The 14,389-nt window shown below is 36.0% G+C and overlaps 1 protein-coding gene across 3 annotated transcripts in view; it reads left to right on the plus strand.

Annotated features, from left to right (window-relative positions):
* LOC117171173 (exportin-2) overlaps window positions 1-14,389 on the plus strand; it is a 278,471-nt gene that overhangs the window by 177,888 nt on the left and 86,194 nt on the right. For all 3 annotated transcript variants that reach the window (XM_033358237.1, XM_033358239.1, XM_033358238.1), the window contains one exon: window positions 13,375-13,564. In XM_033358237.1, the coding sequence (XP_033214128.1) occupies window positions 13,375-13,564 (190 nt within the window). The remainder of the gene's footprint in view (window positions 1-13,374; window positions 13,565-14,389) is intronic.

The following is a 14,389-nucleotide window of genomic DNA, read 5'->3' on the forward strand; positions in this document are numbered from 1 at the left end:
GCTCTCTCCCTTGCCTGATCGCTTCTTCCGCTCCGATTCTTCCCCCTCCCTGACGCGCCTATTGACACCGGGCCACGCACAACTGGCCGACGTGTCCCTCTGGAAATTTCCTCCCCGTCTACCTCATTACGAGCACAGCCAGTACTCTTGCTTCTCCCCTTCCGCTCGTCCGTCGGTAACTGTAACCTATCCATACACAAAAGTACTCACTGCCGCCTACAGATTCTCTTAAGGCTGCTGCCGCTTACCGCCCCATAATTTCAGTTTCTTTGTCCTATTTCGCCGCTCACATTCCCCTTAGCCACCCTTTTCTCACCCCTAACATCCCCCATCACTACAAGAACCTCCCTTGTCCGCCATGAAGGCCCAAAAACCTAAACACAGAACCACCCCGCACCCTTGCAAACCTAACCTCACTTTCCCTATTTAGCCACCCCCCCCCCCCCCCCCCCCCCCAACTACAGTGTAAATTAATTTCTATCTTCCCAATGTACCCCGCACAACGGTACTCACCTCTTAGACTTCCACCCTCGCACTCCACTCACACCTTGTAACAAACTTTTTAAAAACTTCTCACCGCCTGTCACTGCACTGTTTTTCACTACCGCCACCAACATGCAAGTCCGACTAAATTTAATAAAAAGAAAAGGTTTTATCATTTTAAACGTTGTATTGTTTTTTTTAATTCTTATTAAATACATAGTGAATATATTTTATTATAAAAAGAAAATTGTTTAAGAACTCCTAATGTGTTTGATTTTAATAATATAATTGAGATATAAAAGTTGTACTTATTATCAAGAAGATTATAGCTGCATTTATGTTTATTTATAACGTATTAAAAAAAAAACCATATAAATTCAACTAATGTACCTACTACTATTTCTAAATTTTCAAACCTGTGTTATAATATGTCAATCATAATTATTTAAACATTTTAGGAAATTTTATTCTTTTAAAAGTAATAGATTTCCTGACGATAGAATATAAAGGGAAAGTGAGTAATCACCGACTACGCACCTTTCCTCAATTTTGAAGATCAAATTCTTATGTTCACTATTTTGTTATCAAGTTTTAATTTTTATTTGTTTCAGAGTTTTAAATGAGATATACTTTATACCTTCACTCAGAGAATACATATTAATTGTTTAAGTTAAAATATATCAATTTTTTCTCGACAAATGGTTCAGAATCAGCAATTTCTTCTCCTTTTAGAGTGTCTGGCCTATTTTGATTGAGAATTTTCCATTAGAAAGATAAAAGCTTATAAAGAGGATGAGCCTTCTTGCGAAATTGTAATTTATTAGTTTTCTGAGCAGTCCTACATGCCAAACACTGTCAAAAGCTTTTTCTACATCGAAGAAAACAGCTCCAGTATGTTTTTTTCGATTGAAATTTAAGCTAATGGCTTCGGTCAGCTTGAGCATCGTATGCTGTTTAGAGTGACCTTTTCTAAAACCGTATTGTTGCGGTTTAAGGATGTTTTTTTCTAGGTGAAAGTTTATGCGAGTGAGTATTATTTTTTCAAAAGTTTGGCTCATTGTATTAAGAATACTAGGGCCTGTAGCTGGTTGGATGATATGGATCCTTGCCTTTTTTCTGAAAAACTAAAATGTAAGCTATTTTGCATGAGTTAGGAAAGTAGCTTATTTGAATACAGCTATTCAATATATTGGCGAGGAGAGTGAAACACGAAATCGGAAGTTTTTTGAGGACTCGTCATGTGGAGCGGAATTACTTTCGCAATTTGCCGCTAGGAGATTTGCTTTATCGGTAGTGGAGAGCGCAAATGTTTGGTCTGGATTTTTGAGAGGGGAAATATTAGTTCGCGGCTTTGTTAGGGCTTTAGTCATACGATATATAGAGTTATACTTAATTTGAAGTTTACTGACTCCGCTATTCCAATTTTTGCATCTGTGATCTGAACTTTAATTGCTATTGTTTTCCGAATGTAGTTAATGATGTTTTTGAGTATACAGCTTTTAGTTTTTTGATGTTTTCGGCAGAGTTTATTGCGCGTGTGGATAAGGTCCTCAATCTGGGGGTTAGTTACGAAAGAAGAAAAAGAAAAAGGGGTGGGGATGAGGGGCCCCAACCATCGCCCCTTCTTGTGAGATCCAATGTACGGGAATAGGCGGCTGGCGCGGCGAAGTCGCACCAGTCACGCAATCTCAATTAATGATCTCCCCGAAGAATGATCGGACTGGAAGAAGTTGTCGTGTGTTACCCGTTTGGACATTGTTACACAATCTGAGAGAAATTTGACATGACTGCAGTTTAAAGTGACGTTAATTATTTGTGGGAAAAGCCGGCAAGCGGGGAAAAACCACAAAAATCTATTAATTTATTTTATAGAAGAAAAGACGAGTAAAGAAGAAAGGGAGGAAATGAGGTAGAGGGTCGAAGAAAAAGAAAGTTTCTGTTAGGTCGGGGGTTGCAGGACCACCACGACCTGGTTGAATTACTTCATGAGAAAGTCTTTTGGCATCTCGTGTTTGCGAAGAAGATCAAAATTATAATTCCCTAGAGAGGAAATATGTTCAAAAGTTGATGCAGATTCGTAAAATTTAGTGGCGGTTTCTGTGATATACTCTGAAATGTATGGTAGTTGATATTCTCTGTGGAGGACAGAGTTCTTAGTATATCTGGTTGTTTTTGTGATAAGTCTGAGAAATTTATTTTGCACGATTTGAATGTGATTGAAATTACTTTTTGACGCGCCTCCCCATATTGTGCATGCATAATTTATGAATTGTAGAAAAATTATTTCTTCCTTTTTACGGTCACGGCAAAATAAAAACAAATTAGAACTATCAATTCAACTCCATTTATTTCTATTTAAAAAACATTTAACATAAATTTTTATTCCAAAAGCACTAGCAGTTTAGATAACTGTTTATTAAAGAAAAAAGATAGGGATAGCATTGCAAATTTGTTTGGTGTTATTTCTATGATAAAATGCAAATGTTGTAATAAAGTTTATATAGGTGAAACTGGGAGGATATTTAAAACTAGAATTGCCGAACATAAAAGAGATTGTACAATTGGGAATTTAAATACAGGCTTGTCACAACACTCTTGGAATTCTAATCACTATTTCGATTTCGAATTCAGCAATATTAAAATATTAGCTACTGAAAAAAATACTTATCAAAGACGTAGTATTGAATCTATATTCATAAACAAATTTCGAAATATTTTTGTTAATTTACAGAATGAAATTTTAAATATTAATAAAATTTACCAAGCATAATTAATTAATGTCATCTTATTTTAGTTACAAAAAATTTTTCTTTAAATCTTTAAATTTAATTTAAGGTCGCGCTTCCTCATCAGTAATTCTATGGAAACTTGGCCAATCGTTGTATTTCACTTTATATACTGCCTTTATCTTCATCAACGATTTACCGCCTTATTTATCTCCTAGTCATGTGTTCGTCGTTGTTTCCAAAACACTTAGAACGGTTTCATAATTATTAATAATGTAGTTTTTACGCTGAAACAAGCCTCTTCAATTTTAGAAGGCTTTCTCTTTTTACTCATCCTTAATAATTGTTTGGAGTCTTACTTTTTTTAAACTTTAATAACGTATAAACTATTTTAAATATGAAACAACAAAAAAATTGACACGTATTGACTCCAAAATTGGAATGATTGTTGTTTCGCTTACAAATCGTTTTAAAATAAGGTATTATTTTAAAAAAATTTTTTACTCATAAATGATAACTTTTTTTTAACTTTTTATTTTTATTACGTATTAGCTTATTATAATAATTATTTAGATCCTCTGAAAACGGCACGCAGTGATGCCGAAACGTCGACGCAGTTTTAATTTTTATTCTAAAAATAAATGGAGTTGAATTGATAGCTCTAATTTGTTTCTATTTTACCGTGACCGTAAGACAGAAGAAATAATTTTTCTACAATTCATTATTGCATTGTCGGTCGAAGAATAGTTTGATTTGGTGTTTCCAAATCTATACATCATGCATAATTTATGATTGATCGGATAAAGATTTTGTAGATTAGCAGTCCATATTCGGGTTTTAGACTCTAGTGTCTATTAATAATAGGATTTAAGCGCGAGAGGGCCCCGAGAGCTTTCCCTTTCGTTTAATGGATATGCTGCTTCCAATTAAGACGTTTATCAAGTTTATCCCCTAGGTATTTTACGGAATCTTTCCATTCTATTGGTTCGTTAAACATTTTGGGTGGCTCAATTTTAGCTGGTCTTCTGACTGAGAAAATAATTAATTCTGATTTTGCTACATTAATTTTTATTCTCTAAAGCTGAGCCCATCCCTCAATGATTTCGAGAGTATTGTTGAGTAACTTTAAGATCTTCGGAACTGACCAAGAAAAAGTAAATAGTGCAGTGTCGTCTGCATATAATCCAATTGTAACTTCGGGTACCTCAGGGATATGTAAATAATAAAAAATACTGGACCAAGAATGCTGCCCTTGGGCACATCCGACCGGATGGGTTTTTCTTTTGTGAGTTTCTGGCATATTTTGATGGACCATTTTCTATTAGTAAGATCAGAGCTTATAAGGAGGATGAGCCCTCTGGGGAAATTGTAATTTATTAGTTTTCTGAGCAGTCATACATTCCAAACACTGTCAAACGCTTTTTCTAAATCGAGAAAAACACCTCCAGGATGTTTTCTTCCATTGAAATTTAAGTTAATGTCTTCCGTTAGCTTGAGTATCATGTGCTGTGTAGTGACCTTTTCTAAAACCGTATTGCTGCGGCTTAATGATGCTGTTTTCTTTGAGGTGAAAGTTTACGCGAGTGAGTATTATTTTTTGAAAGATTTTTCTCATTGTGTTAAGAAGACTAATCGGCCTGTAGCTGGTAGGATGATACGGATCCTTTCCTTTTCTGAAAAATTAGAATATGAGCTATTTTCCATGAGTGAAAAAAGTAGCTTATTTGAATACAGGCATTGAAGATATTGGCGAGGAGAGTGAGACACGAAATCGGAAGTTTTTCGAGGACTAAGTTTGAAATTGAATCAGGACCAGGAGCTTTGTTATTTTTAGAAATTTTAATTTGTTTTTTTAGTTCCTTATGAGTTATCTTCCTAATATTATCGGTACTAGGGAGTTTAAGAAAATCTGAGATAATTTGTTCACATTCCGCAATATGCTGAGGGTCAGATGGCTCATCATGTGGAGCGAAGTTACTTTCATAATTTACCGCTAGGAGATTTACGTTATCGGTAGGAGAGAGCGCAAATGTTTGGTCTGGATTTTTGATCTGTGCTCTTGAACTTTAATTGCTATAGTTTTCCGAAGGTGGTTAATGATGTTTTTAAGTATACAGCTTTTAGTTTTTTGATTAGTTCGGCAGAGTTTACTGCGCGTGTGGATAAGGTCCTCAATCTCGGGGCTGAGAGAAGGTTCGTATTTGTAAATAGTAGTTTGAGGGACTGAAACGTGAATGGCAGTTTTTATGCTTGAGGTAAGATTAGATATGGCGTCGTCAATTTGAATGGTATTGTTAGTGAAGGTTCGAAATGAGCGTGTAATTCTAGGGTAGAGTTGAATGTTTGCCAGTTTGCTTTTGCAAAACTGTAGCGAGGTAAGACCGGAGCCTTTTCACAATTAGTGAAAAGGCTCAGGAGAACTGGTCGATTTTTGGTAAATTCCCGAGAGGGAGTCTGGTAGGGCGAGACGATGGCATATGGGTTCCCGTGGATTTTTATTTGTATAGCCGTAGCTTCAAGGAATTCAAGTTCAGGAATTGTTAGATCGTGATGGTCAATACTGTCTTGAGTTAAGATCGCGGTACCTCTGGTCGTGTTATTTCGTTATAATTTGTAGCCACGAACTAGATTAACTTGTAGGGATTTACATAGTGAAGTTTCGCTAAGCATGCAAATGGCAATGTTATTGTTGTAAAGGTATGTGGCTAATTCATGTATTTTTTTTAGGATGCCCTAAGCGTTCCAAAAAATTATTTTTATAGTGTTATTATTGAGAGCTACCATTTTTAAGAGCAATTGATAATATACTTGTTATAATCTTGGCTGTTTGTTTGATAGCTTCATTCTTATATTTCCCCCCATTATTTCGGTTGTTAAACTCGTGGCTTTTTTTATTATGTTAACTAGGTCAACTGTAATGTCTTGAGAGGGTGGATTCCGAACTGTAGCAATTATTGGAAGGAAGTTACTCCCTGCAATGTGATGAGTTTCGGTAGTAGTTTTTTTAGTTTGATTTTCAGTCTATTTTTTAGATTTCAGTTTATTTTCAGTCGTAGTCACACCTTTTGAGGCTACCTTAGTGCTGTACAGTGTTTTAGTCTGCAAGCCCGGTGAGCTTACGAGGGTTGCATGTTCTTGGGGGTAGATATCACTTGGTAAAATCAAGGGTGCATAAGGTTTACTGGGGGCAGTATCCTTAGCGTTATCAGCAGGTTTGCAATTGTGTGTTTTAGTATTTTTAGTGGGCTTTCTAAATGCTTTTTTGAATACTAGGCAGCCTTTAAAGTTGGCTGGGTGATCTCCAGCACAGTTAGCACAGGTTGCTGGCGTTTCGCGGGATTTCTTGCAACTAGAACTCCCTAGCACTATCAATATTATTATAATATAAATAATCAGCATATATTTTCGTAATATAGCGCGACTCCTTATCGGTAAAATTAATATTATTAATCGATTGTGATTGGTGCGCGTTGTTTACGGGCGCGCGAACCAATCGGAATGTACTAGGGGACAAGTTTAACATAAGCAAATTTGACGGTTGTCAATAGTCGGCTAACGGAGGCAAAAAAGTCTCTTCGAGGTGAGAGTTGAGAATTCTACTGTAAATACTACCACTTGTAACAATTTCAAGTGATAGTTTTTTAGAGTTGGCAATTCTCAGCTCTCCGCTTTTATATATTGAAGATGTATATTAAAATCTGAAAAGTGAATTTATTGAGTATAGTACCTTCTAAAATTTCTACTGGTATTGTTGCAGTTGTCACGATTGCAGAGATACACCCGAAACTAATTTTTCATCATAAAAATATGTATGATAATTAGAGAGTAAGAAATCAATTTTTAAAATTAAATTTTTCATGACGCTTATATTGTTATCATAAACGATGAATTTAGGTGATATTTTTCTTGAGGGGTATACACTTTTTCTAATTTTTGTTCTATAGTTCTATAGAGCTCCATAAACTCTCGAAAATCCTTTCTCATCTTTTTTATACCTTAAATAATTCGAAATCTTTGAAGGTTTTTTTCCTTTCTTCAATAATTATTATCTTTTGTACATATATGGTTCTGTCGTGACACCCTTCAAATGTATTTTGTAAAGTAAACCACTTACAAAAATGAACCTAATTTTAAACAATTTTGTGGTTTGATTTGGCCTTTCTTGACAACATTTTGTTAAATGAATATGAAAATTGATATCTCTAGCCTAATTACATGAAGAAAAACAAGTACCTGCTTTATTTTACATAGATGCTGCGTAATATTATTCCTTTTCTCTCACAGAAGAGGTAACATGCCTGCGGCACTGTAACCTCGAATTTAATCAAACAATATAGATTATGTTGGGCGACAGACCTTTCTTGGGTCAGATACAAACTGAGCGAAATCTCAAATAGTATCAAAATCAGAATTGTAAATATCCAATTTTGAACTTGCCTTAAGAAACAAACAACATTATTAAAGTTTGGTGTAATGGAGTTGTAACTTTTCCATTACTTTCCCGCTAGCTCAAATCAAATGTTGGCAAATTAGGTAGAGGGCGTGGATTCGTATTGAAAAAGGTTGAATATCGTAAATGATAGTACAGTAATAAGATTAACAATAAAATAAATTTCCATTTATTCAAGGACATTCTTACGATTGGTTATATGCAGTTATATTAAAAATTCAAAAACAAACAAAAAATATTCCTATGATTAAATTCTAGATTAACGTCTCTTTATTATTTCAAAATTCAACAATTCTGTATCAAATTTAAAAATAAGTCTAAAATCGAGCAAAAAAGTACGAAGAAAATACGTGTTGCACACAAAAAAGAGGATGAAGATATTCATGTATGTTTAAGAAAAAGAACATTATAATGATTTCGAATTTACCTACATTTTCTGCAATATATCCGCTTTTATACCATGAATATTTAAAATGATTAGTATATCTTAGCGAGGTTAACTGATTATGCACAAAAGACTAAAGTTGAATAATATTATTCTTGATATGTACATCAAAATAACAAAATCGGAAAAGTGGCCGACATAATTTTTCCAAACTCTAAACTCAAATACATATTCTGCAGATTGCATTTTCCATGTTTTTCCTGTTGGACTAATATTCAAATTTACATTCAAAATCACCTCGTTTTTTCGCAAGGTATTCTATTATTTTACATTCTGTGATCAATTGTATCCTGCGAAAAAAGGTGATTCATTTACAACATATCGCACACTTTAAAATTAAACAAACTTTGAAAATAATGCGCACAAGATTGAATTATAAAGGTTAATAATGTGGAACAATGTAGAGGTAGTTACCCTCTTCGATGCTCGTTTTTTCTTAAAAATACATTAATACCTTCCTATTTTTTGTGTGCAACGCGTATTTTCCTCGCATTTTTGGCTTAACTTTAGACTCACTTTGAAATTTTATATATATTTAGGGGTGGTTTACCCCCTCGTAATTTTTTATTCATATTGGACATACTTTATTTCACTTCCTTCGTTATAAAACTAATTTCCCAATTTTTTGTGCAAGGAAAGTATATATTATCATAGACACAAAGTAAAAAGAATTTAAGGGTATCAAATCGGCGAAGGACACCTGGAGTACCTTCCTTGTTAGTAACCGATCACTTTACTGGTTCTATACTCATTTCGCGTTGGGCAATTAAACCTAACTTAATTTTATGCGGTATATTTTCGTAAAAATAGAATGAATGTCTACGAATTATTCTTCTGGGACATTGGGAAAGCCCGACTAATCTCAAATATTTGTGTATGAGCAAAAAGACAAAATATGCGAATTTAACTTGATGGGTTAATAAAATAAATTTATTTATTGGAAAAGTGCTAAATATTCTCAAGAACTATGTCAAAGAGATCACAACAATCAATAATGCAACAGATGAGCTGGCCTGGACAGTCGGGCAAGCAGTTGAAGTATGACTATCATTTTTGGTAGAGGAACAAAAAAATTTTCACTTGCAATTTTAGTCATTTAAGGGCAACACGGTGACCACGGCATCAATGAGAGTGAGCGCTGCCTAGCTAAAATGGGGGGGGGGGGTGAGAGAGCCCCAACCATCGCCGCCTCTTGTGAGATGCAATGCACGGATCGGACTGGAAGAAGTTGTTGTGTGTTACCCGGTTGAGCATTGTTACATAATTCTGAGAGAAATTTGACATGGCTGGAGTTTAAAGAGATGATAATTACGTGTGGGAAAAAAGCCCAAAAATCTGTTATTTTATTTGATAGAGAAAAGATGAGTAAATAAGAAGAGGAGGAAGTGGGGTAGAGGGTCGAAGAAAAAGAAAGTTGCTGGTAGGTTTGCGAAGAGGATAAAAATTTTAATTCCGCAGAAAGGAAATATGTTTAAAAGGTGATGCTGATGGAGATTCGTACAATTTAGTGGCGGTTTCTTTGATATACTCGGAAAAGTACATTTAGGGTGGTTGTGATACGTCTGAAAAATTTATTTTGAATCATCTGAATGTGATTAATATTACTGTTTAACGCGCCTCCCCGTATTGTGCATGCATAAGTTATAATTGATCGGATAAACATTTTGTAGATTAGAATTCCATAAGCAGGTTTTAGACTCGAATGCCTAAATGATAGGATTGAGGCGTGATATGACTCCGAGGGCTTTCCCCTTAGTTTCCTGGATATGTTCTTTCTAGTCAGGATGTTTGTGCAAACTTCTGACTGAGAAGAGAATTGATTCTGGTTTTTTATATTAATTTTTATTCTCCAAAGCTGACCTAGAATGCTGCCTTGGGGCACACCCGCTCGGATGGATTTTTCTTTTGTGAGTGTCTGGCCTATTTTGATTGAGAATTTTCTATTAGAAAGATCATAGCTTATAAAGAGGATGAGCCCTCTGGGGAAATTGTAAATTATTAGTTTTCTGAGCAGTCCTATATGCCAAATACTGTCAAACGCTTTTTCTACATCGAGGAAAAAAGCTCCATTATGTTTTCTTCGATTGAAATTTAAGTTGTGGTTTAAGAATGCTGTTTTCTTCGAAGTGAAAGTTTACACGAGTGAGTATTATTTTTTCAAACATTTTGCTGATTGTATTAAGAAAACTATAGAGTCTGTAGCTGGTTGGATGATATGGATATTTGCCTTTTTTTTCTGAAAAACTAAAACGTGAGCTCCTTCCATGAGTTAGGGAAGTAGCTTAGCTGAATGTAAGCATTGAAGATAGAAGTAAAAAGAGAGTTAGGCACGTAATAGGAAGCTTTTTGGGGAGAAAATTTGTAATTGAATGAGGGCCAAGTGATTTTTTATTCCTAGTATTTTGAATTTGTTTGTGTAATTCCTTGTAGGTTACTTTCTTAAGATGATCGGTGTCATGTGAAGCGAAGTTATTTTCATAATTTGCTGCTAAAAGATTGGCTTTGTCGGTAGGAGAAAGCGCGAACGTTTGATCCAGTTTTTTGAGAGGTGGAATGTTATTTCGCGACTATGTTAGGATTTCAGTCATACGGTATATAGAATCATCTTTAATTTGAAGGTAGCCGACTTCTATATTCCAGGTTTTAAAAATGGGTCTCTCGAACTTTAATTGCAACAGTTTTCCGAAGGCGGTTAATGATGTTTTTAAGAATGCAACTTTTAGTTTTTTGATGTGTTCGGTAAAGTTTATTACGAGTGTCGATAAGGTCTTCAATCTCAGGGCTGAGACGTAGTTCGTATTTTTTGATAGTAGTCTGAGGGGCTGAAGCGTGTATGACAGTTTTTATGCTAGAGGTTAGGTTAGACCCGGTATAGTCGATGTGAGTAGTGGTTTTTAGTTTAGGTTCAAAATTAACGTGAGTTTCTAGGGTCGCGTGAAATGTTTGCCAATTAGCTTTTGCAAAGTTGTGGCGAGGCGCGACTGGAGTTTTTTCACAGTTAGTAAAGAGGGTAAAAAGAACTGGTCGGTGGTCTGAGGCTAATTCATCAATAGTGAGAGTGTCATGGTTATAGAAGTTATTTTTTGTAATTGCAAAGTCAATGAGGTCAGATTTATGTTTAATGTTATAAGTGAAGGAGGTATGCGAATCTGGTGCACACAGACAGGTACTGGTGTTTTATAGATTCAAACAAATTTTTTCCAATTTTATTGGTTGTTCTACTGTTCTAAGCTAAGTGCTTAGCATTTAGGTACCCTGCAACAATTACCGAGGGTGCAAGTTAAAATATTTTTCTGTAATTATTTTTTGTAAATTTACGAGAGGGATTCTGGTAGAGCGAGACGATGGCATACGGTTTCCCGTGAATTTCATTTGAATAGGCAATTTCGATAGCAATTGAAAGTATATTATTTATGATCTCGGCGGTTGAACTTATAGCTTTAGTAATATTTATTTTTCCTCCCATAATATCAGTGGTTAAGGTTGTTGGTCCTTTTAATAGATTTACAAGATTTATTTTGATATCCTGAGAGGGAGTATTTTTAGTGGAAACAACAGTTAAAGTAGTTTTAATTTGTGGTACTAGAATTTTCTTGGCGATAGGTGGTTTATCGCGAGTGCTAGTCATTTTCGGTGTTTCAGGTGGTTGCAGAGTTTAACGTTTGATTGCATGTTTTCTGGAAGCCTTTTTAAAAGCAGAACAACCTTTGTAGTTAGCGGGGTGGTCTCCAGCACAGTTAGCGCAAGTGGCCGGTGATTCGGGATCTTTTTTGCATGTAGTTCTCTGATGCGCACCATGGCACTTTACACAGCCTGGAGTAGGATGGCACACGTCAGAGACATGATGGAACCTTTGGCATTAAAATCTCTTTTAGTAGCCTATGTAGAACGGTGTAAGGGTGGTTGCCCTCATCTATAATACCATTATGCCGGATATTTTTCCCGGCCCTGTAGGTTTTTTAGAATTAGGCTTTTGGGTATTAGGCACTGCTTTTGAATCTGACAGATCCATGCAACGGCTGGCGCTGTCCGAAACGTTATCAGACGATTTGGCAAGCTTTCGCTTTTTACTTTTAGAGGTGGCGATGGAGAAGTTGTCTTCTGTGTCCATCTTCTGTATCCTACTAATTCCTGCTGGGCAAGAAACTGGGTTTGAGCTCTGTGATATTGATGTCACAGAGCGCAAATTATTCGATCAATCAACTTGATGCGTCTGATAGACCAGAATCTATCAATCAATCATGAGCATCAATCGATTAATCTAATATCGCCTATTTAAACGTAACATAATGAGGAGAGCGTTTCAATCGACGCAGGCTGCCGAATCAATTCTCGCCCGCGCTGCCTAGCTCTAGAATTTATAGCCTCTTGTACCCTACCTCATGCCTGTTTTACTATTCTCTGATTGGACGTAATTCGTTAACTTTCGCGGTGTCGTGGGGATAGCAGTAGAACCAAAACAGAGTCGTATGATATAAAGTGGCACTTATGTTTGAATTTAGTATTTAAATTCTTGCTTTTTCTTGCTTTAATTTTATAAACAGAGACCATTCTCCTTACTATGGAAAAGCTTATCCCGAAAATTATAAACTAACGGGCTAATTTTTAAGAATTTAAAATCTTGCACCTAATTATAAAGTCAAAGTATTGACTATACGGGCCTGAGCTACAGTTACCAAGTGCATAAACTGGTATCGACAGTTTGTTCTTCTCCCTAGGAGAGCATCAAGTCCTAAAGAGGTAGATGTTGAGTTGATCGAGGAATCATGGAGCTTTCGTGGAACAATCCATGGTTTGTAGGAAATCTAGGGGATTTTCTGTCGATTTCTTGAAGTGATTTCTTGTTGAGACTTTCAGGTGTTACGTTGGCAGTAGCGCCTGATGTTTGTACTAGGTGGAGAGTTCAAACTATAGTTCGAAGGTTTCAGTAAGAGCAGCAAGTTAATTAAGTCTTTCCGGTATACTGTAGAGTATCAACTACTTGCGATGTCCCATTATAATGAAAAACTCCAAAACAGTGTTGACATGCAGGGAAATAACAAGAATTCGAAACGAATCAACCATAAGAAATTGAATTATAAATTAAATCGAAATGAATTATAGAGCATCGTGTAGCCTCAGAGGTATCTTATGCTACATATCTCATGCTTTCGATGAAATATTCAGAAATGAAGCATTTTCATAAAGTGTGCCTTATAGGTTGAAAACTGCAACTTAACAACTAGCGATAATTTATAAATTTGGTATTTCATTTTTTTTAATGTTCTTAGATAATGCTCCAAAATTATACTGACAAACCCGCAGAATATTGGCAGAGCAAGGATGCTGCAGTATATTTAGTAATAAGCTGTGTCAGTAAAGGACAAACCCAAAAACATGGAGTAACGCAAAGTAGTGAATTGGTTTCATTACCACAATTTACAAGGGAACATATAATTCCGGAACTCCTTAGGCAAAATGGTATGTTTTTTCCAGTATTAAACAAAGTACATATTCAAATATTAGCCTTTATTTCTTTCATGTAGGTGTATTGAACAACGTGGGCCCATAGTTTTACCAGAACACCGGAAGGACAAAAAATAATGGTATCAACCATTTTTATTGTTTAAACTCAACAGAGCGTGGGAAAAATCCTAAGATTATGTGTGTGTGTGTGTGTGTGTGTCACTCTGTCACTCTTACGACATTAACCTTAATATCGCTCCTCTAAATGCTCCTAAGGAAATCGAGACAATTGTCGAGAATAGGAAGTGCCGCGTATACTGGAACTTTATACTCTCGACAATTGTTTCCGTTGCTCACTAGAGGCCTGACAAGGTTCTTCTTGACTTCGAGAAGTGAACCATGTTCGTTATCTAATTTTCGGCACCAGCTGACAAAAACATCATAGCCAAGGAGAATGAAAAGAAAAAGAGGTATCGAGACCTTATAAGGGAGTTGCAACGATTGTACCCGGAATATTCTGTTAAACTAATCGTCCTTATCATCGGCGCTCTTGGAGGTGCCAAGCTTTCACTCTCTAATAACCTAAAAAGCATCCCTGCGTGTCAACAATATGCTAAAACACTTGCGGGAAAAATGCAGAAGGCGGTAGTCCTTGGGTTGCTCCATGTTCTTAGGGTGCACGAGGCTTTTACCGGATCGTCGTGTTGATTCCGTTACAGACTGCAACCACCTATCTCACGGTCGTGAGACGAGATTGTGGCTGAAATTTTACCGCGATTTCGCTGAGAGCGGGTGCAATTTTTCAGATTAGCACCCGCTTCCGGCGAAATCCTGCGGTTG

Source organism: Belonocnema kinseyi, chromosome 4 (assembly GCF_010883055.1).
Source record: "Belonocnema kinseyi isolate 2016_QV_RU_SX_M_011 chromosome 4, B_treatae_v1, whole genome shotgun sequence".
NCBI classification, from domain to species: Eukaryota; Metazoa; Arthropoda; class Insecta; order Hymenoptera; family Cynipidae; genus Belonocnema; species Belonocnema kinseyi.